The 24,818-nt window shown below is 28.6% G+C and overlaps 2 protein-coding genes across 4 annotated transcripts in view; one reads left to right on the top strand and one right to left on the bottom strand.

Annotated features, from left to right (window-relative positions):
* LOC142329331 (UMP-CMP kinase 2, mitochondrial-like) overlaps positions 1-24,818 on the top strand; it is a 58,591-nt gene that overhangs the window by 23,318 nt on the left and 10,455 nt on the right. The window contains exon 5 of one of the 3 annotated variants that reach the window (XM_075373816.1): positions 1,450-1,788. The exons of the other annotated variants lie outside the window; for them this stretch is intronic. Coding sequence (XP_075229931.1) covers positions 1,450-1,585 — 136 coding nt within the window. The 3' untranslated portion in view covers positions 1,586-1,788. Of the gene's footprint in view, positions 1-1,449; positions 1,789-24,818 lie in introns of those variants that run through there. 3 annotated transcript variants of the gene reach the window in all.
* Positions 7,638-24,818, bottom strand: part of barr (non-SMC condensin I complex subunit H) — a 40,873-nt gene continuing 23,692 nt past the window's right edge. Inside the window, exons 8-14 of the mRNA XM_075373815.1 lie at positions 22,508-22,765; positions 20,969-21,185; positions 18,586-18,727; positions 16,206-16,367; positions 14,484-14,585; positions 12,342-12,568; positions 7,638-9,362 (exon numbers count right to left, since the gene is read on the bottom strand). Coding sequence (XP_075229930.1) covers positions 9,320-9,362; positions 12,342-12,568; positions 14,484-14,585; positions 16,206-16,367; positions 18,586-18,727; positions 20,969-21,185; positions 22,508-22,765 — 1,151 coding nt within the window. The 3' untranslated portion in view covers positions 7,638-9,319. The remainder of the gene's footprint in view (positions 9,363-12,341; positions 12,569-14,483; positions 14,586-16,205; positions 16,368-18,585; positions 18,728-20,968; positions 21,186-22,507; positions 22,766-24,818) is intronic.

Genomic DNA, 24,818 nt, shown 5'->3' on the forward strand with positions numbered 1-24,818 from the left:
TTTTTTGTAACTATTCTGTTAATTTTATTGGAGCAATTTTGTTTTTCTTTTTGAAGATTGTTTGAGTCCTGGTCAGGCTTGATATTTTTTTAATACTTTTAAATTCAACTCTCGTCATAGATTACTATAGTGTAGTTTAAATGCTTATAGTAACTTTAAATGTACATAATTAAATTAATAATTGAGTTAATCTAGATGAAGTGATTTTATATGTTATTCTCACACACATTGGCAATTAAAATCAGGTCTTTTTCTTTTTATTCCTGCTCTACTTAAGAGCAGTGGCCATTTTTGTTTAGCAGTGTGTGCTGATTTTGATTCTGCAGACGTTACCATAAACTTACCTTAAATAGGATTACCTTAAATTACCTTTGAATAGGATTATGCTGAAACATAACAACGTACACCATCTTTTTTTCTTTAATTTGGGCCCTTTACATTAAAAGCTTTAATAAGCCTTATCAGTGAAAATGATATCAAAAGTTTGATATCAAAATTTAACAACTTCCACTTTTTAGAGTTTAAATTTGCAGTGAAGGGATAAAATATCAAAGTTGATTTTTTACTATTATTATGTTTGCTGCCATACTCACCATAGCTAGAGTAAGAACACCGATCTGTGTTTACTTCTTTTTGTATGATTTTGAAAATACAATTTTTATATTTATTGGAGGTTTGAGACACTTGATATCTCTGGTGGGGTTTGTGATAAATACCCAATTTTTGCTCATATTATACATCTTGTTACCACATATATGCGTAGTGTAATAATATCGGCAGACCCAATGCTAACAGCTTAGATGTCAGCAGGAGTACAGTATATGTATGTGCTTGCACAACTGTCACTCCCACCACATAGATGACTCCCCGACTACAGCCAAGTCAACTTCACCAGAGACCAGCTTCTAGACCCAACCTCAAACAGCCCTTCTCAGGGCTACCGTAAGGTTTTAAGGTGCCACCTAAGCCACCGGTAATCTATATAACAGCAAACTACTATAAAAAATCTCAACTTTGATACTTCACTTGAAACCATGTTATGGATTTTCAGATTTCACACAAATAGTGTATGTTTAGAGTTAATTAACCACCCTGAAATTTAAGAAATATATATTTCACAACCTAAATCATAGAACACTGTTTTTGAATGAAATATTTATTTTGTAGTGTTCAGCAAAGTTTAGATTTTTTGTAGCCTACAACATATTATTTAACAATTAAAAATGGAAATTAATTTTAAAATAAAATAAAATCAAAAAGTTCATTAACCAAATAAATACTAAAAGTAAATGAAAATAAGTAAGTTTACATTTTCTTTTATTATACAAAAAAGTAAAATTTTATATATATTGCAGTAACATAAAAAATATTAAAAAAGGTGAAGCAACCAATGCTCCACCATTTTTTGACCACCTCATATGGATTGACTCAATCTTATTTAATTTTCAGGTTGTTTACTGCATATCATAGAATGAAAGATCCATCAGTTACTGAAATAATGTCAATATATTCACCAAAGAAAACAGCAAATTTTATTTTTAGAAAGCTAACTAATGATATGGGTTTATGTTTGGAAACAAAATAGTTCTTCACAATTAAAATGATCATTTGATTTTATTAATTTTTTAAATATTTTAATTATGATGATGTGTTGCAATACAGAAATGGAAAGGCAAGAAAAAATGGCCAAAATGTTAATAGGGATTAAGTTTTTACTATATATATATATATATATAAATCATGAACAGTAAACAGAATTAGAATAAATCAAATTTGTTTAATCATAAAGTTCTGTGTTATGTTATTTTATGAAGTTCTTGTCATGGTAGATACCATTTATGCTTAGATTTTATTTCATTTCATTCTTAACTACCTTTAACCACTCTGAATAAATCATCACCAGATACATTCCTGTATTATCTAGCACCTATGCAATTTATAGTATGTTCTTTCTCCACTAAAATAAACACTAAAACCAACTCCACAAATATACACAATCTCCATGATCATATTTCACAGCTTCCAGTTTTTCATTCTCTCTTTCTGCCTGTGCCCAACGTAATGTCACACTATCCAAACATTTTTCTTTTGTCTGTTCATGGTATAATGGTTGTCTCTTCTTCAGAGCCATGTACAAACATAATATATATATACATATATATTATATGAATTAAACAGCCTAACTTTACCTCATAACTGCCTTACATCCAGGTAGGCTTTTCTGTATGGCCACCAGCACCAAATAGAAAATCAATTCATTGGGTCAAGTCACCCAGAGATGATTGCACTATCATTCTTCATTTTGTAATTTTTTTCTACATTCATTCCCTCACATCTCAAGAATTTAAAATCAATTTTTTTTTATAAATCTGTTTGTATACACTAGATTAAATTTTCAATGCTCCACATGTCATTTTTTGGCATTTGCACTTCGTCGAATATCTTTGAAACTAATTGACCTAGAGACTTAAAACTAAAACCATTTTATTCTACACCAAAATAATTACATAATGTGTGATGCACATCATTTTACTATCTTGTATTTTTATGCTCTAAAGTCAGCACTGAATAAAAAAATAATTTAATTCAGAATGCAAATATTTCAATTTCAATTTTTACGCAGATATTTTACTGTGAAGAGAAGGGACATCACTAACAATATTAATACCCCTCCTTAACATAGTTCTAGAGACTAATTATGAATTTTGAAGTCTAATATGTTCCCTTTCCCTTATTTTTTATAAACGTCAAAAGTGCAGAATTTTTCAAAATGTATTCTGTCTAATATACGTCTTATTTTGTCACATGCATGCCTTACATTTAATATTGGGAACATAATTCAGAAATTTTTTGTTGAAGCCGCATAAGAAAGGAATAATCAGTAACAATATAACATGATATTTAACTGAAAAGCAAGATATTCTTTTATATGCTCGAAAAATGGTAAAACTGGAAAGTATCACTTTTCCTTTTAAGAATAGATCTTGTACTTAAGAGACAATTAAAATTCCAAAAATTAGATTTTTTTATTTAGCCATAAAATTAATTTGATAAAAGTTCTCATAATGTAAAATAATTTAGGCCAAGTTAACTAATAAGAAAATATTTGAAATACTGGTAAACGGTGATGTAAAGGTAAACTCCAATTAATCTTGACACATATTTAATGGTGTATACTAAATTCATGTATTACAGAAAGTAAATCTAAGACACTCTGATGGAAAATTATAAATGCCAAAAAATGATAAAACTGGCGTGCATGGCATTGTAAAATTTAGCCTAGTGCACAGATGCAATTTTTTAAAAGTAAAAAAAATTGGTTTTGAACTCTTGGAAGTATAAGAGAACGAATATACAAAAATCAAAATGGTCATCCAACCATTTAATTTTAGATCGGGTGATCTGATATGGAATGACCCAAGACTAAATGTAAAGCTCCCATACCTTCCAAACGAGCCATTCTTCTGACATATATCCCTCCATATATATATATATATATATATATAAAGCATGCTTCCAGTAGAGAACTAGCCAAATCCCACAGAACACTCAAGAAAAGAAAAGATCAAGAATACAGATCATCCATCTATATAAGATCTGCAAACAAGAAATGACATACCTATACTCAAAGGAAAGCTCAAGTCCCTAAAGTTGTAGGAACCACATACCTACGAATATTTAGATATCTTTATAGAGTGAGAACACATGGCTGATTTTAAACTGTAATAAATATTTTAATTCCAGCTACTAAAGAACTACCCACTAAAGATTTGGCTAAACTTAAAGTAAACCTAAGCATCTCAGAATTTCATAATACCATTTCAGCAATATCCACCACTTCCCAACATTCAGCATTTGTGGAGTGCAGGTTTAAAAAGTTAAACCATTCATCCACATCCACATCCACATCGTACAGTTCTCTTAAGAACTGTTTTAGGTATTTGTATTCACATTTAACAATCTGGCTGTTATAAGCATTTTCCGTAATTCAGTTTCCTAAATGCTTATCTGAAAATTCTTACATGATTTATTTCTTTCTGTTATGGCTTACTAGATGTTTTAATAGAAATAAGAAGTATTAGGTAGTTATTACCATATATGGTTACATTAGGTAAACTTTTAATTAGGTACACAATGAAAAATAATAATGGTATATGCAACAACACAGAAAAATATCACTTAGATTAGTTCAATAGTAAACAGTGATGGAGAAACAGACTTTCATTAGTTTTTTTAAATATCATACTTTAAACTGTTTGGTTACTTTGATATAAACAATGATGGGCACTATAGTACACTAACAATGTTTTCATCTATTCCATAACAAAATGTAATCTCAAATTATAAAATCTTAAATCGATAAACAGAAAAAAGGTTAACTACTTCTTGGGTTAACTTTTTTTATATACAAAAGTGTTTATTAAATGATAAACACATAATCTGAATGAAAGCTAGATACAGAAAAAGGTGATAAAATAAAAAGCTGTTTACATAAACAACACAAGAAAACTCTTTAAAAACGTTCTCCAGTTTTTGGTAATCTTTAATGTTATATTAAATTAACCATAAATAATATCCATTTAAACCAAGAAAGCAGCAGACAGCTTTGTTGGTTTTACCAGTTATACAGCCTGCTGAATATTGTGAGGAATTTTTGTAGCAATAATTAAAATTATATAAAAAATGCTGAGATTTATATTAAAAAAACTCATTTTAAACATTTTTTTCTATTTGTATAGAATAAAAAATGTTGTATTGGGAACATAAAATCAATATAATCAAGTAAGATGGTATACTCACTTTAATTCCCTCTCTAAATGTGATGGATCTAACTAGTAGATAAAAAATACTCAGATCAGAATGAAAGAAAGCCTCAGGAGGCTCCACAAAAATTAACAAGATTAACTGAAATCTGGATAGCAAATTTATCATAATAGTATTATCAATAATTCATTAACATGTTCACTGCGGTACAGGGTATATATGTCCCATACTGCAGTTGTCTGTGATGCAGCTGAGAAAGAAATAATGTTCCTCTGCTGTGCATTGAGTATTTTTACAACCGATATACATCCCATAACGCAGTGAAGTAATAACACTGCTATGTGGAGTGTGGATTCTCTTTTCTGTTTGATTTCCATTAAAATTATTGTTATATTTTGGTTGGTAGTTTTTTAATATACAGTATTTTGTAAATTATGGATTCAGTAATTATTCATGATCTAAAATCAGTCATATACAATTATCTCATAATGTATTATATTGGTGATATCATTTCAAATGACTAATGATTGATGTTTGTTTTTTTTCTGAAAAAAAAAAACAGTAACTAATCTTCATACTTTTTCTCATAATTTTCAATAATCTTATTATGATATTTTTTTAATTCCAATGTGAATAAAGTTACATTTTACTGTTATTTAGTTACTTTGTTTTTCAATTTTGTGTTTTTTGCAGTAATATTAACCCAATTTTCCTGCATAATATTTGTACGTTACATATGTTCTGTTCAGTTGAACATTGTTTAAATATTTAAGGGGTTAACTTTTGTATTTATATTAAAGTAAAATATTGTTTTATAATGTATAATGAAATAAATAAACTGTAATGTAGCTTCTTGATAAATTAACTTTTGACTACACTTTATTATTTATTTTTCCTTTAAAATTAATTTTATGCCATATGGGTTAATAAAACATATTTAGATAACTTTTAAATACTTCCACTAAGAATACTTAGATTGTTATATTTGATAGATGAGGTAAAAATTTGACATTTTAACACAAAACATGCATAAAATTCAGTTTGCTTGTAATTCAACACAAGATGCTGCAGAGACGAACTGTTTCTGCTGGAATGTACATATTGTTTGACTCTATAAAAACTATACATTTTTTGGCCACGAAGATTTACAAAAGTATTGGTGTACAGAACAAATGGACCTCATACCGCAGGTAGTGAGAAAATGGTATGGGTCATCATGTATGCCCCGTAACGCAGGGTAGCGACGCAAGATATTTAGGCCGCAGCAGCAAACATGTTAATATAGTATTGTGAATGATAATAATTATAATGAATGAAGTGAAATAACACAGATGTGTTTACACATGTTTCTAAGAAATTATCAAACTGACTCATTCAATAAAAAAATGTAGTTCTGCAAGCAGACCAGTTTTTTATACACTTTCCCCTGGTGATACTGTATATAGGATTACTGAATAAAATTGTGTTAAAATAAAATATGGATAAAAAATTTACTTAAATAAACAGAATCTTTTTAAACAGCATAATAAAAATAAAAGTGTTTCTAAACAACTATATTTTAATAACACATCGCATCTTCTCTCTCTCTCTCTCTCTCTCTCTCTCTCTCTCTCACTCTCATCACTTACCATTAACTATTGCAATGTCATAGCAAACAGCTTAATAAAATTATAATTACTTACTTATTTATTTACTTAAATAAATTATAATTAATTTATACAATTATTAAATACATACAATTATAAAATTTAAAATGGTTAAATGTAATATATAACAAGTTGATAAAAAAGAATAAAAAAATAAATAATTTCACAACACTAAAATATAACAATCATAAAAATAAACTAATTGTTAGCAGTACAGAGTAGTAAATTTCTATTAAAAATCCACTGGTATCATGAAATATTACATTGATACCATGTGAAGTAGTTTTATAATTTTTCAGATACTTAAATTACATTAAAAAATTGTTCTTTTAACATGTAACATCAAGATAAATTCATTCATAAATACATCAATTTTTTCCAATAAATAATTCCAAATTTGCCCACTGCTGTAAAAATTTAATGAATTCATAATTAGTTATCGATTATAATGCAATAACAATAGTGTTCAACAATCATTACAATTAAATCAAGAAGAAACAAGTTGAATTTTAGCATATACCCCTCAAGCGATAAGACTGTACAATACATTTCCTCTTATAGGTTTATCAGATAAGTCGATCAAAGTATAAATGAAAGTGAACACATCCCCCTTTCGGTGTAAAGTCTGTGCTGTAATACAGTTAGTGAACATGAATTTAAATGTAAAAAAAACCTAGTATTTATATATTAACACTAATTTGACAAAAAATTGAATGAAGTTGACACTGAATCAGACAACATTGAGATGTATAACTGAGTTTAGATACACATATTGACAAAAAGGAAAAAATAATTTGGAATAATAATGAATTAGAATATCTTTAGAATTCTATCCTAAATTCAAATTATTCAATATGCAGGATCATACTACCTGAGATGAGATGTTCCAGAATTTGAGAAGCATTAAATTAACAAATGTCAGTGAATTCAAAAATATAGTAGATTTAAAAGTAAAATTATTTTATTGATTTATTTAACAAAATAACATATTTATAATGTTTTACTACACATTATGTATTGAAATAATATTACCTAAGTTTAATTTATTAATTTTAAATTCAAATTAAAAAATTCTTAAGAAAAAAAGTCTTCCATCAAGTTTTCACAATGTAAAATACTGAATGGTTAACAAAAGTTTTAATATTTAACAGATAGTAATGCAAAATCTATAAATTTCTGAAATCATTTTTTTTTTAAAGCATCACTTTAATGACATGCCATCAGTTATTGAAGAAAAAAAAGATACAGATTCTGAATTTTATAGCAGCAAGCACTGAATCTATAATTTATTAGCTCTTATCTAATTACTTAAAAGTAAAATATTATCACAAAGCAAAATATAGTACTGCAATCAAGAAATAAATGCAATTTTTTGTTTAACCTTATGCATCTCAATCACAAGGCAAGGCATTAAATTTTATTCTACAAAATAAAAATAAGCTACAGCAACAAAATAAAAAACTACATCTTAAAATTAATATAACTATAATAAAAACTGTAAAAATAATTACTATTAATAATCAATGTCTATAGAATGGACATTTCTTAACTAACTTCTTGGAATGGATTTTGGGAAAATATGATATAAATGTAAATAATTTAAGAACAAAAACACAATCTTGTTAATGTTTTATACACCAGCTAAGTTCATAATTGAATAATTTATACGTCTTGTACATAAGCCTCCTCAATTTTTTTAACAAATTAAATGATTTAATCGGAAATGTTACTTCCTGTAACCCTTAATAATAAAACTGACTTCTGAACAAATAAAGCTCTAAAATCTTTATTCAGTACAAAGATTCGTGGCAATCACAGACTTCCATAACCAGTAAGTCTTATTATTCACAAATTTAAGAGAGTTGATTTAAATATATAAAACTTTATTTTCCTGTTACGTGATGTTATGATATTTTTGAAATTTGGGAATCGTATTAGCCCAAATCATCTGGCACGTTATCAGTCAGTCACTGTTACAATATCTAATCAAAATTCTATGTCTAACAAAAATTCTGTAATTGCAAACCAATATTAAATTTTTTAAAAAATGACTTCAATTTTTCTGAAATTTTGAAGACATCAAAGTCTTTGGAATTTGTATTGCGTACTGGAAAAAGAACCTAGAGCGTAACGATCAAGAATAAGTTATGTCCAACAACAATTCAAAAACTGATGTTATTTTTTGAGCCCATTGACAAATAAATTTGAACAAAAATTCAGAATTACTTTGGGTACAACGAGGAAACAGTGCCGATGAAATTATGGAAAAAATTGTAATTTTTTTGTATTATCATGGACAATTATTCATAGTTGATAAAGTCAGCTGAATGTGACAAGTGAAAATGAATGTTTGCCAAATTAAGCTTTTAGTTAAATGTAATAAGTTAACGCATTGTTTTTGACACTGTTCAATTTTACCTCAATTTAGAAACCATACAAATGGTTAACATTAACCACACATTTCAGTAGGTTGAACTGAGACTGTACAAGATTACAGTTCATTTACACTCGTACATATCATCCTCTGAAGTAATACCTGAATGGTAATTCCTGGAAGCTAAACAGGAAAAAAGAAGAAGATTTGAATACTAGACAGGGGATGCCAATGTACTTTGGTGGCTGGGGTTCAATTAACCACTTGACTAAAGGATGGTAGCCTGAGTCTGTACAAGACTATATCTCGTTTACATGTCATATGTATCCATCCTCAATTAATTGGGCCGTCAGGGAGCTTATTGTTCACTAGTTGAACAGGTAGCAATGTACATATCAGGAAAATAAATAAAAATAGATCACAGATTAAAATTTATATAAAACATACATATATCTAAAGCGAAATGGTAACAGTCTTTATAAAAAAAAATCAGTTTTGCTTACCGAAAACTTGGTTTTCTGAACTTGCACTCTTTCTAAAATGACTGATTCAGTTGTAAATGACATATTACAGGACAACTGCCAGTGAAAACAAACAGTATATTTAATTATTTGCTTAAATAATCTTGACAATAGGCTTAGCTATCAGTTCTTTTAGTCATTAATAGTTATTTACACTATATGTGTTATTATTAACATTTTATTCTAAAATTTTTGTTTTATTTGCTTTGTTAAGTTAAATTTTGTTACAGCAGTATTACATTTTTATAATTTCTTTTAAAAAAGGAAGTCGTTTAAGAAACCAATCTAAAGAACTAGCTTACAACTTGTGAAATACTTTGAAGATTAACAATTTAAAAGTAACAAGAAAAGTATCTTCATAATCTTGATGAATCTTCTTGTATTTTGCAAACAAAATTATAAAAACACATTCAAAAATGGACAATGAAAAATTTCAGCAGCAAATTTAAACTACATTATTTTTGAGAATTTCTTCACTTTTCAGACATTGCTACACTCATTTAAGAAAGTAGATTTATTCAAAAAGAATAAAATTAGTTTATTCATTGTTTAAAATTCTTAAGGTTTTAAATGGAAGAAATTTTCAAGTTGAAAAATTTTGCAGAGAAGAGGAGACACCAATGATTGGAGATCTAGATTTATTAAGCAAGTTCTTAAAAATGTTCATGAACATCGATGGATTATGGGTCAATCCATCCAGGCATTACATATGAGCTGACAATACGATTCACAACACAATGAAAATGCCTATCATTTAGTGTAGCTGACTTATTCTTTTGCAAGCAGATTCAGTTTACAATGCTTATATTCTATATAAGAATTCTTGAAGAAATGACAACAGAAAACTTTGAAAAATTGGTTTCATTATTTTTAAAATTGGTTACAACAAAAACTGGAAATTACAAAATACCACAAAACTTTTAAAGTACAAATTAGTTTCTAAATGAATGGGCATATTGGGCATCCCCAACAGAACTAGGGTGGAGTGAAATAAAATATGAGGTTAAAAATAATTAAATGGATAGTTTTAATGTAAAAACTAGCCGGTCAGTTTTAATGTAAACTGGATCTTCAACATGCTCGTATCCTCATATTTTTCTTTAAATGAAATATTAGTGTGTAAAGAATCATTTTTTGAACATTTTTATGTTTTTCATTTAAAATAGGCTTAAAGAGTGAGTAGATACAGATTTAATAGTTTTTAATAGAAATATAATGTTTAATGCTAGCCATATTGATAACAGGGAGTTAGCTTCGGGACACCATCTTCTTCGCTTCGTCTTGTGTGTGTTCGTGTGAGGTTGTGTTAGCTGCTAGTCCAGCTGCTGCTATTAGTGCAGAGTAGACCACATGTGCGCCAACAACTCTCTCTCTTTTTAAATAAAGAATCCTCTTTTTACTGCTAAATATTAACTAATAATCCCTTTCTTTTATTAATAAAATTAAATAAATAAAAATAATAAACAAATAAAAATAATCTATGCTTAAAAATTAAATAATACATAAATTGACAATTAACTGCTTCTAGCAAAAGAGAGTTGGTGTGCGCAGCCACCTGGTGCACCACCATTGATCTGCTCTGCGCCAACTGCAGCTACAAAAAAAATGTGAGTGAATACTATAAACAAACAAACCCATGCACCATCCTTTTTTATGGAGATTGATAAAAAAAAGAAAGTAAAGTAAAATAGTTAATCATCAAAAGAAGCATTAGAACTATTGTAGGATGAAATAAAATATTAAGTGAAAAATAACTTAAATTTGTTAAATTTTAACTACACAAGCCACTGGAAAAATATATGTTTGATAAGTGAGAAAAAGGTTTTCACCACATATGGAAAAAGAAAATCCACCCACATTCCTCGACTCGCAAAGGGATTTGCAAAAAAATTTTTTTTTTATTTACATGACAAAATAATTTATTTGACACAAATAAATTTTATTAGGAAATGATTTGAATTTCACCATTATAATAGTAGCTTTTGTTCATCAAATATAATAACAATATTCTTACTTAGGAAGTTAGAAAATATGAATACTTGCATTAAATAAAATATGAATTTTCATTCTTTACGGTAGCTCTTCTTCAAACATCTTTAAAGAAAATTTTTTTAGAAAAATTATTAAATATAACAGCACGATTTCTATTGAAATTTATTAATTAATGATGAAAGAAAATACGGTCTAATGAAATCCCATGTTATTAGATACATCTATAATATGTGATAAATATAAACAATTTTTATACACAAAATTTTATTACAGTAACAAAGATAACAACCTTTAAGTTACTTGTTGCTTTATAGAACAATGCACCAATGCCTGCCTTGTGTTACATGAAAAGACTAACTGGCATTAACTTCCAAATTTAGTAGTCATTTAAATAAAAATCCCAGTAAAATAATGCCCAAGATTAAAAAAAAAAAAATAAATATAAATAACCTTAAAAATCTGAAGATTGGTATCGTTATCTTTAACTTAATGTTACTTAAAAAATTAACTCTTTAGAAATTAAAATATTACAACTCGTATAAAATTAAAGTAAAGAAATAAAAGTGAAAGTAAATTTACAAATTTACAGTATATACGTACAGTTTTTGAAAAGATTTTAAATGCAAATTTATAATATATTTACATGAAGTATCAAAAAACAATGTTAATTAAACAGACCTCACCTACTGAGAAGTATAATTTAATATTTAGATCATCTCCAGGTTTGATTGATGGTTTGTAAAATTATGCTATTAAATGCATAATTTTACAAACAATCACAGACCATGATCTGATCAGAAATAAAATAATTAACAAAAGATGTTTCACAATAGATGAGATCTGTTTTAATAAATGCTAGGTGGTTTAACACTGGTGGTGTAAATGATTTTATACCTTTATGATGGATACTATGTTTCAATTACATTTAAAACTTTATATATCTACAGCACAATTACATTAATCCAAATTTTTTTGAAATAATATGATATTTTATTTGATTATTTTTTCTTATATAAATAAATTTATTGAGCTATACTAACTTACCCCAGATCCTTTTGAATTGTAAAATTTGTTAATAAATCTTTATCTAAAGAAGTCAACCGTAACATTTTCTCATTAGCTAAATGCAGTACGGAGAGAAAAGCTAACGCAGGACTTAAATCATTTCTCGAATCAGTGGGTAGATGTTTAGGAAGTTCTAAATACAAATCACTGAATTTTACTGCATTATCTGAGCTTCTACCATTTAATAGATTTCCGGACTGATTTTCCTATAAAATAATTAAAATAATAAATCTAAACCAATCAAATAAAATATTTTAAATTAAACTTACATCATGATGGTTAAATCAAAATGCTCTACCGATAAACATATGTTAAAAAATACTGGTTATAGTATAGGAAATTATGAGAAAGTAACCTCAATTTATTCATCAATCTAATATTTCTAAATATAAAAAATTAAAACAATTAAAGAGAAATTGCTGACTTGATTTAAGGCGGCCTATCACAGATTGACATAAGCTCCATGCTAAATATTTAGAACAAGGAAATTGACAAGAACTAAATGCAGATAAACATGAAATAATTCCAAGATTAGTTCTGCTGTAAGAAAATTTATTTTTATTATAAATTTTACTTTTATATTATTGAATTATGATCAGCTATAATTTTGAAGAATAAATCTTAAAAAAAACATTGTATAGAAGATATGAAAGAGATAATGGCCTCCAAAGCATTTATTGAAAGTGAAAAAAAACCAACAGATATAATCCAGAAGAATTATCTTATCAATGCAATTTATACATTAAAAAAGCTAAAATTCTATACTTTAAAAAAACAGTTTAGAGTAGAAATGGAAGATGCTGAAACAACCCAAGTTTTGGAAGAGAATAATATAACTCTGTAGAACGCTATCAATCAAAAATAATTTTACCTAGTTTACTAGCTGATGACATTGTTTTTTAAGTTTTTGATGAGGAATTTTTTTTGAAGATATGAAAATAATTAGAAATTTCAATACCAGCACAGACTTCAAAGACGCACAGTGTACTTAATTTTAAAAATAACAATAATTAAGTGTATTTAGTATATATTACAATATTACTAATAATTTTTTTTAATTTTTAACAGTATGTAGTTTATAAAAAAGTTAAGATTTAAATGTTTCTTCTGATAATAAAAACCAAAACAAAAAGAAAATCAGTACTAAAACTGAAATTAATGTTGTAAGCAGTATAATATAAATCATAAGTAACATAATAATCTTCTTTTCATTGTTCTTCTCCACAATACTTATAATAAATAACAATAGCTTGCAATCTGAAGCTTTAAAACAAATTGTACAGTTTTTTTAAATTTCATTTGCAGTATGGTTCAGTTTGTTGTTGCAAACATTTTTATGTAAAAATAATAATAGTAATAATATATAATACAATAATATTAGGTTTTATATTTATATAAACGTAAATACACATAAAATTGTTGACTTACGTTTCAAAATGATATTTCTATTCAGTAATTTCTCTCACATATAGGAGAAAGAGATTTACACTAGGTAAAATTATGTTTTAAATAATTTAAATATTTTTCAGAAGAAGTTACAAAATAAATCATTAACATATGTGTAAATGTTAAAATATTAAAATTAATAAAATTGAAAGAAAAAACTTTAACTTAATTTTCTCAGAAATATCACAAAACCTTTAAAAAAAATCAAACTTAAAAGAAGAAAATAAAGTTTAAAAAAAGACCCACATGATGTACTATTCAGCTGTAGAAGAACCTAAGAATAAACAAGAACCCTACATATTCAACCCAAAAGTGAATATCTAATATTGTCATCTCATGGATCAACATAACCTGGTATGAATGTATTAACATTCATTAATAAAGACAAATAAAATAATTTTATTCCCATGTTAAATAGCCAAAAAAGAACTTCAAAAAGCATTAAAAACATTAACACTTTTATAGTTTCGTTGAAAAAGCAAGCATATCCAAAATGAAAAAGTTAAAATGAATTCAAAAAACTACTCTTAACAATCATTTAATAATTTGGGACAAAAGTTAATCCGCTGTTGATATATATGAAAGCCTACTACAATCGCAGATTACTGTTACACAGTTTTAAAGAAAGATCAAAACTGCTAATGATGAAACAATAAATAAATAAATCATACTTACTTTATCACCTTCTAAGTCCATTAAATTCCAGACAGTTTCTTTCAGTTGTTTCATATTAACTCTTTTGGGTACAGTTGCATATGTTATTGTTCCACATTGAACCTGCAACAAAATATTAATCAAGAAATATTTAAATGTTCTTATTAAAAGACAAATTATAAAAATAAAATTAACTTAGCAACTATTTATAAAAAGATTTATATGTTAAAAGAACCTCTAGAACAGATCATTGAAATATATTATGATCAATAAAGGATATCTTTTCTGTAAATCATGCAAAAATGTTTAAAGAATTTTATACAGATAATCCTGATAGTTTACTTGATTATAAAATAATCACTTGATTATAAATAATATACATAATTTAATATAACTAACTAATAAAAAAAACTTGAACATAAAAAAATGGAGCAAGATTTTTTTATTACTATATTAACTTAGTATTACATGAAAACACTAGTTTACTTAAAACAAAAACAAAATTAAGAAAAAAAATATATATATACAGGATATTTGGGCTAAAGGTATTCAAAAGTAATGACCGACCTACATTTTGAAAACTAGTAGTCATAATCTTTTAAATGTAGGCTCAATCGACAGGAAATATCTCCAAGATTTATTCTGTACACTCTCAAGATCAGCAAATAAGCAAGCACACTCACAATGCAATAGTAGTCATTTGAGAGGTGGATCCCATACAACAGAATTTTCAGAGCATGCTTTGGTTAGCAGAGTTTCAATCAGTTACGCCTGTTCAATGGCATGTACAACTGAATGGAATATTGATCCTCCTTATTGAGCTTGGTTTCACAAACTGAAAATCTTCAAACAGTTTCAGTTAGTGATGAGACTGAGGATCGTGTATGCAATGCATTCTCTGCCAATCCTGGAAAATCAATTAGGCAGCCTAGTTAATTCCTCATTCTACTGTTCACTACATTGTTCATAAGCAGTTTCATTTGTAAACATACAATTTTTTTTTTAACCTCCAGGAAAAACAAAAACAATTCTAATTATCTTGATACACTGTTATTTAGTGATGAGTCAATCTTTCCTTCATGCGGTAAAGTTAAGAGACACAATTGTTGAACTTGGGATACTGAAAACTTGCCATACAGTATTGAAAATGAAAGGTGCAGACTGAAAGTCAAAGTCTGATTAGCACTACACAAAAATGTCATAATCATTCTGTTTTTTCATGGAGCCCACTGTAACAGGACACATGTACCTCAACATTCTCAAGAACTTTGCTGTTCCTAAGATTCCTTCAGGCTTCAGTTTCCAATAAGATGGTGCTCCATCACACTTTATCAAAATGTTACCACGTTCTTGAACTATACTTTCCCTGGATGTTGGATTGGATGAGAACATCCAACTGCATGGCTACCTAGTAGATCTCCAGATATCAGTTTTAACATTTTTGCTTGAAGATTTATTAAAAGTTGTGTGTATCAAAGAAAAGTTTGAGATTTGGACAATTTAAGACAGAATTGTTGAATTTGTTGGTCTAATAAAACCATAGATACTGCTAAACACTTGGCAACAGTTAGTTTATCATCTAGATATCATAGTAAGGATGTAGATAAAATGAAAAAAAATCATGAAAAATTTGGAAATTGTTATTTTGGGAAGAAATGGGTTAACTAGTTCTCTTAACATAAGCTGTTACTTTTGGATACCTTTAGCCCAGACATTCTGAACACATATATATTCTTTTTTTACCATTCGAGGAAGGGGAACCAAATTATCAGTCATCAATGGTTCTGAAGATAGTGGAACTTCTTCATTTAATATTTCTATTTTGTCTCTAATATCTCCATTTTCTGACTGATTATCATGAACTGATTCTTGGTCTGAGACAAAATCATCCAACTCATGAAGCACCTACATTAAAAACAAACAAAAGATTAAGATTAATGGCATAAGTGATAATAAAACATTTTAACTACTATAAAAAAAATTAAATAAAAATCTTTGTAAACGTTTAGATTAGATGAATTACCTGTTCCAATTCAATCAATAACTATACTTATTTAATTATTTTACTACTTAGTGATGGTTAAATATTCATTCCTATTCCAGGAAGTATGTAGCCTCTAATTTAAGCAACGTAACTCCACATTATTTATCAGTGTTTTTGTCAGTTTTTTCAGTAAAGAACACAATTTCTTATTTCATAAAACTTCCCTTACAATTTCTGTAATTTGGGTTAGATTTTCACAACGTAGTTATCAAGATTTTGAGCGAGAATCAAATTGTTTAGAATGAATAGTCCTACATCCAACAAAGTTATATTGACTAAGCCCATCAACATGAGTCATACATACACATATCAAATCTATGTTCATTTGTATAATCATAATTCTGCAACTCAAGAACCTATCAAGCAATTCGCAGATTAATATCAATCTTCTTCAGAGCCAGGTACTGAATTGCAATTTGTTATGAGTTAGAATTGAATCTCAAACAAACATATATGAAATCATTTCAATGCATAAAAAATTTCAAACATTTCCAACTCAAAATTATGATAATGAATCTTGCTTCAATTCAAAAAATAAAAAACTGAGCTACTGACTCAATGAAGACGTACTGACTCCTGCTGTCATTGACAAAGACAAAAACTGTTGTGCCTGTTGCAGCTGCTTACTGAACATCCCTATCATAGTCTGGAAGGTCTCCCACAGCATGTCCTGCACTGAATTTTGCAACATTAACATGATCTGCGGTTGCAAATCCATCGATGCAATCGATGTTGTACCGATACTAGCTTGTGCAGTTGACAGAGTATTTTGAACTAGACATCCAGTCCCCGTTGCTTGATCTACTTCATTTGCTGACAATATATTCTAGCTACTTCTGTTTAACCTGCAGCTTGAAACTTTCCATTCTTGAATCCAAATTCAATCTGGACCTGCTTGCTCCAATCTCTACATTAATTCTGCTTTATTACCACCACAAAGAATACTTTTCCGATGTAGAATATCTTAATTTGTTTACAGTCAAATCTGCAGCCATTGTTTTGTTTATAATGCACAATGTAAACAACGGATTTGAAATTTTCAGGTTATAACCTCTCAATCACCTAGCAAATATGAGAACAGCTATGTGTAAACAAACAACAGAACCAACCTAGTAATGGTTTGTTTATGTTTACACACTGTATTGACAACACAATAAATATCATAATTTGGCAAAACAGTTTATTATGTGTACGAGACACTAATCTCATACAACAAAAATCCACAAATTTTACTACACTTATAGATACCCTGCATGTAAATTTCACAGTCATGTCGCGATGCAATTCACAAATATACACACAGGCGAGTGTGGCCAAGGATTGAACACAGCCTCTGTGACGCACACACTACTAGACTTGTGATGTTTTTGTAAGTATTGATATTCTTGCTTGATCACTACCTCTACAATAACACAAAGTTTAAGAAATACTGCCAAGTTAAGCAGTAAAGCGTCCACAACATCACATTTCTTGATATCATAACCTTCTTGCACAATTATTATCTCCAACCTCAAGAAATGATGACTCATTAAGTTATGTGATGAGACACTCTGCACATGATGTATTTGGAATACATTCATGACAACAGCACTCCACACACACAGCAATACATCACAGTGAAATAAAACTGCAGTTTTCACACAATCGCAGCAATTTTTTCTTTGAAGTTTAATTTAATCTAATTCAACAGCAGTTCCAATGTCCAATCCAGTTCCAATTCAGAAGTGTCAGATGACTTTTAGATGACAGGCATAGTATTATCACAATTTATTGAATATAAAGTAAATAAACAATACAACTTCAAGTATTCATTACTGAGGCCCAAACATATCTGGCACAATTAGCATCGTATACGCACATCTGTTATTTCCCACATTCAAAATATATCGATTTTGCTCATGCTACATACCATACACATATACTCTTACAAAATTAGTTTTCTTTATCCATACCTCTTGACATTTATTAAAAAATCCAACTTCTGCAAAATAATTTCAAAACATTTTTTTACTGAATCAAATAATTTTTTTAATGATAAAATCAAATGGTAATAAAATAAATCAAATTATAAGAACCTACCGACATTTGCTCAGTTGTAAAATTATTATCTTCCAAAACATCTTCAATATCATCTGCATACTTGGTTTCAAATTTAAATTCTTCATCATCTTTTTCAGGTTTTACTAATGGTTTCCAGAATAAAGTTTTTCGTAAGAATGACCTGTAAATTAAACAAATATATGAATAATTTTGTTTTTTCACTAATTTTTTTAAATTAATTAACATAATGGCTAAAATTACTTTAATGACCTTACTTAAATCCTACAACTGTAAAGAGAATGCCATACACACTAACGGTAACTTTCAACTGGATAGAATTGCAGCATTATTATTGTTATTGTTAAGCAATTGTAGAGTTCAACAAACTGCAAGAACTGTTTAAAAAAAATGTAAAGCTTGCACATAATACTATAACCAAAATACAACTATATAATTAATATTATTGTAACTACTACTAGCAAAAAACATATAACTTTAAAAATTTTTATGAAGTTATTTTTAAGAAAAAAAGACTTTATCAAACAAGAACGCATTATCAATTAAATATCTTTTGATTGCAAAAGATAATTTATAAAATCTTACAATATTTGAAAATGTTTATACAGTGTCCCATTAAAACGCAACCCAACCTTATATTGGTAGGTATTGAAATAATAAAAAGGCATGTGTAAATGTAAATGTAATTTTTATTATTACCATCCATTACCTTTCATTTAGAGTAAATGTTGGAAGTGGCCGCCATCTTCTTGAATACAAGCTTCAATTCTTTTTACAGCGTTTCTTGCAACTTTTTTCAAAGTTTGTGGCTGGATATTTAATACAGCTTGTTCAATATTGACTTTCAAGTGTTCGTGGTTTGTTACTGTAGGCTTTTTCTTTGAGGTAACCCCATAGAAAAAAATCCGCCACAGTCAAATCTGGAGATCTTGGTGGCCACAAGCCTCGACCGATAACACGATTACCAAAGAATTCCTCAACGAAATCAGAGGTTGAACCTGCGTAGTGCGATGTCGCACCGTCATGTTGTAGCCAGCAGTGTCTGTCTTCCTCTTCCAAGAGTGCAATGAACTGAAATAAAACATCCTGATATCATTCTGCATTAATGGTCTACTCGAAAAAAATAGGACCAATTATTTTCTTCCGTGATATCGCACACCACACGCCCAACTTCTGCGGGTGTAATTGTTTGTCATGATAAACGTGGGGATTTTCAGCACTCCAAATTCTACTGTTTTGGCTGTTTACGTAGCCATCCAAATGAAACCGTGCTTCATCTGTGAAAAATAACGAATCCATAACATTAATTCCCTCACACAGAAATCGACAGAACCATTGACAATACTGTAGCCGTTTTTCTTTGTAGGGCTCAAGAAGTCGATGAACCGTTTGAATGCGATAAGGTCGTAATTGTAATTGTTTGGTCACCCGATGAACAGTTGATTTAGATAAATTAATTTCAGCAGACAAACGTCTGATCGATTTATTTGGCGAGGCAAGTAATCGGTCTTTGATTTCAGTGACTGTATCTGTATTCAACACTGACGCAGATCATTTGTGTTCCTTGTTATTACCAGAACCGGTCTCTCTAAATTTTGCAACTAACCTTAATACTGATGTTTTGTTAGGAGCTGGTTTATCTGGGTACTTATGGCGAAACAAATCTTGCACTGCAACCGCTGATTTCGTACTGAAGTACGACTCAACAATGAAAACACGTTCATCTAGCGAAAACACCATCTTGTCTTTAGCAATACACTGAACGTTATGATTGCATTGTTGTTACTATCGGTAGTGTTCTACTGCGTCGCCGCAATATTCAGATGTTGGACGAATCCATTTCAGTAACGAGTATGGGAGTAAGCTTGACTTTTGAAATTTCATGGATGATTGATGGGTTGCGTTTTATATGGGACACCCTGTATTTATATTAATGAATCACCTTATTTCTTGTATTACGATCATATTTTCTTTTATTTAAGGTAAAAAATTTTACATACACAATAATTTCATCGTATATTTACAAATTCAGAACTGTACATAAACCTAACGATACAAAAACCTGTATATAGAAACTATTTGTTTCATATTTAACATAGCCCTAACGGCACTTTTATTTCTAAGTTAAAAAAAGATCACTTACAAGTGATTGGAACGACTTACATGATATCCATCATACAAGACATTAAATAGATGTCATTAAAGATAACACTACAAGATCAGCACTGGGTTCAGAAACAAATTTTGTTGGCATTTCAACAAATTTTTTTACCTTATTTATTTCCACCTGAGAGGGGAAAAGATATTTTTCATCTTTAAAAAAAATTACTGTACTGAAAAAAAACATTTCTCACAATTTAATAAAAAGTAAGGCACATAAGAAAAATTCACTTATAACATTCACCTATACAGATTATCCACTTTATATTCTGTTTTAACTGGAAGCGTAACTTTCTTTTCTGACCATTTTCTAACAGTTTTTGACTGTAATGATGAATTTACTTTTTTACTTAGTATACTATCTAGCATACTAAAATCCTCAAATGATATACCATCTGACCATTTCTTTTTCATCTTTTTTGGCTTTTTTTCTGCACATTCAGCAACAACAGCAGGTTTACCTAGAAAAAAAGTAATTATTATTTGTGTTGCCAAATTAACATAGTACAATTACTTGGATTTTTAGATAATTTTCAAATAATAAATTTGTTTCACTTAAAATGTAAAACATTTTTACAAATGCATTAAATTAAACAAAATTAATTAATAGACAGCATAAACCTTAGTAATTTTAGTGTCTGTAGGAGCATCACAAAGTAGAATATTATCACTGCTGTTAAACTGAAACTTGACAGAGACAACTTGCCAGTTAAAATGAACTGAACAAGGACGGTATACACAAGGTTACAGAGATAATCTTGCTATTCTAATTATGAGTAAATTTTCTGAATAGAGGAAGAGGCCATGAAACAATTTTTATAATATATTTTCTGTTAGTATGAAAAGAAGTGTATCACAGTCAATTTTGAAAATATTGTCTATTTCATCCTGAAAAGGAAATTGAGTGGTATTCATAATATTACCACTGTGGCTCTTCTAGACACTACACAATAATCATCCAAATAATATCAATAAGGTGAGATAGTGACTTTAACCTGTAAACAGTTTATTTGTGCTGGGATTTAGAGCTATCTGTGGGTATGTGGTGCATAAAGCAATGGTTAGACAACCTATGTAAAGTAAAAAGCTCCAGATGTAATAGCTAAGCCAAGGTAGAAATTAGAGTATCATCTTCTGGATACTTTAAAAGAAAATTAACAACTGCTCATGATTAATTTCAAGTGTAATTCCAGTAGAACTTTGCATCCTAGATGAACTGAGGATGTAGCCTGCAGAATATTTTGTTGTGGGCAACAAAGAGATCGCCATGAAGATACCATTTCTCTATACAAAACAGCCCAGTAAAATTAAATAACCTTTTTTAAGCAATAATGAATTTAAGTTAATAATGCTGACTTTTGAATCAGATCGTACAGTACAAAAGTTAATATTTTTAAAACTTCAAAGTCCAAGTTGTTCTCACAGAAGAAAAATTTGTAACTTTTATTTATTTACTTTTATAAAATTTGCTAAATCTAATACTGTCTTAATATTAGCTTTATCAGTATTATGATGTATGTCTGTAATGGAAGATAACATAAAAACAAGAGAAATATAGTGAATTGCTATTTCATACTACGAAATTATTCATTCTTTAAAAACTATGACAACAGAGGAAGCTCTCATTCATTTTAATTCAACAAGGAATATCTAATCTAACTACAAAACATGCAGAACAATGCAAATAAAAATAACTCAACATCACTTACCACAAACAGATCAAAAATGATAAAATGCTTATCAGAGTGCAACACAAAAATATTAAATAAAAATAAATAAATACCTCTTTTAAATATAGGTTTCCAGTGATCTGGTCCAGCCCACAACATGGGTATAACATCTGTATTCATATATGAATAATCATTTTCACCGTCTGCTAAAACCAGTTTAGATTTAACTAAACTTAATGCATCAATATGTTCCTTTCCTCTCCTGTTTTGTTTTAATGAACATTTACTCTCTTCTTCAATTTTCACAGAATCAATATTACAATCAGGTACATCAGGTTTTACTGGTTCATCAAAATCTAAATCGGGTCCATCTTAGAACAAACAGAGATATTATTATAACAAAGGTTATAGAAACAGTAAAAATAATTTTTTTTTAAACCTACATTCTTACTCCTTTAATTATTTTAATTTAAATTGTCTTAATCATATACATCTTAAAGTGTATTATCTTAAAATGTAGATTTATATTTAATCTATAATCTTCAGGCTGTTGATGTCAAATTAGTGATATTAACCAAACTGTCATTAGTTATATAACTTTCTTTGTCAATAACTTTTAACAGTTTTTATTTTATAGAAATAATTCTGAATGATTATAATTTTATATGTATTTACTGGATGGTATATCTTAACAAAAAGATTATTTTTGTAAATTATGTTATCTAGCTGTAAATCTCTAAATAGTTACTCAAGCATAAATAATTAATTGATGCACAGCTTAACATTTGAAGTATGAGTAGAACAGAATATGGGAATCAAAAATCATTTTACCATGTATGCATAATTCAATTCAATATAATTACATGCAATTTACAAGACATATCCAAAAATCAAGTACCATTTCCTAATACCGTTGCCACAGCACTGTGATTGCAGCTCTGAACATGTGCACCATATTCTCATTCATCAGCTTTTAATAGATCCCATTACAAGTTCAATAACATTTGTTTACAGTTGATTAAACAAATTTTAAATGTTCAAGTCAATCGAGAATCCTGCCAATTATGAAAGAGGGCAGTTATTTGATTTTTAAAAGTGAAAAATGTCAAACCAACTGACCTTCCTTAGCAAATTGGTGAAGTTTTTGGTAAAAAAAACTATGAGTAATGGATTGGTTAGAAAGTTGATGCGGCAGTTCAGTAAGGGATGGAGTAATGTACATAATAAGTAAAGCTGTCATGAATAAAGATTCGGTTGATAAAAGAGTGGATAAAAAATTGATTATTTACAAAGAAAATCAATTGTTTACAATCTATTCATATTGAATTATCTAAAAATTCCTATAGATCTACAAGAAATCATAACACAAAATCTAGGCTATTGCACACTCTGCTCCTGTTGGATGCTGAATATGTTGAAAGAACTTACAAAATGAAGCAATCAAGACTGCTCAGACTTTTCTCATTTCTCACCCACTATGAAAATTAATATGATAATTTTTTGAGCTGAATTAAGAATGGTGATGAGACTTGAGTCTCTCACATTACTACAGAATCCAAACAGTAGTTTATTGAATGGTGGCACACAGATCTCTGAAAAAAATTCAAGTTCAAACCACTAACTCAACATAAAAGATCATATACACTGCTTTATTAGATAAGAAGAGGTTTTTTAGATCGTATTCTTGAAGAGAGGTGAGACTATTAATGCTTCGCTTTATTGTAATACTCCCAAAAAAACTGCACCGTGCAATCCAAAACAACAAGAGAGGCATACTCAGTTATGGGGTTTTGTTGTTCACTACAATGTTTACCCACATATCACCAGTAAAACTGAAAATCTGATCAAATGATTTGGCTGGGAGCAATTGAAGCACCCATCTTATAGTCCTGACTCAGCGGTTCTGACTACCACTTGCTTCTTCATCCGAAGTGATCCCTTCCTGGTCAGTACTACAACAATGCCTACATAAAAAATACTATACAACAGTGGTTATCTTCATTGGCCATACCGTTCTTTGAGAAAGAAATGAAAAACTGATTAAGATAAGAAAGGTGCATTAATAACGTTAGAAATTATTAAATTTTTTTTTTCTTGAGCATACAATAAAGCGTTGTTATCAGCGCCTGGACACAATATTACTTTATGAAACAATTTAACTTAATAACACCAAACTTAAACATTACATAACATCATAATATAAAAAAAATAAATAAATAAATAAATAAAATCAACAATTCAAATGTAAAACAATATAACGAAAACTATTCCTCATACCGTACAGCATAGATATAAGTGCCTAGATGTAAAGTTTGTATTTCAAACTACAATGAAATACAGTATTAAAAATCCAACTTTAAAACAACAAAATTACCATCTGGCATACATACACGAAACACATTATACTAATAATCAAATATTATA

The sequence above is a fragment of the Lycorma delicatula genome, chromosome 8 (assembly GCF_047948215.1).
Source record: "Lycorma delicatula isolate Av1 chromosome 8, ASM4794821v1, whole genome shotgun sequence".
In the NCBI taxonomy this organism is placed as follows: domain Eukaryota; kingdom Metazoa; phylum Arthropoda; class Insecta; order Hemiptera; family Fulgoridae; genus Lycorma; species Lycorma delicatula.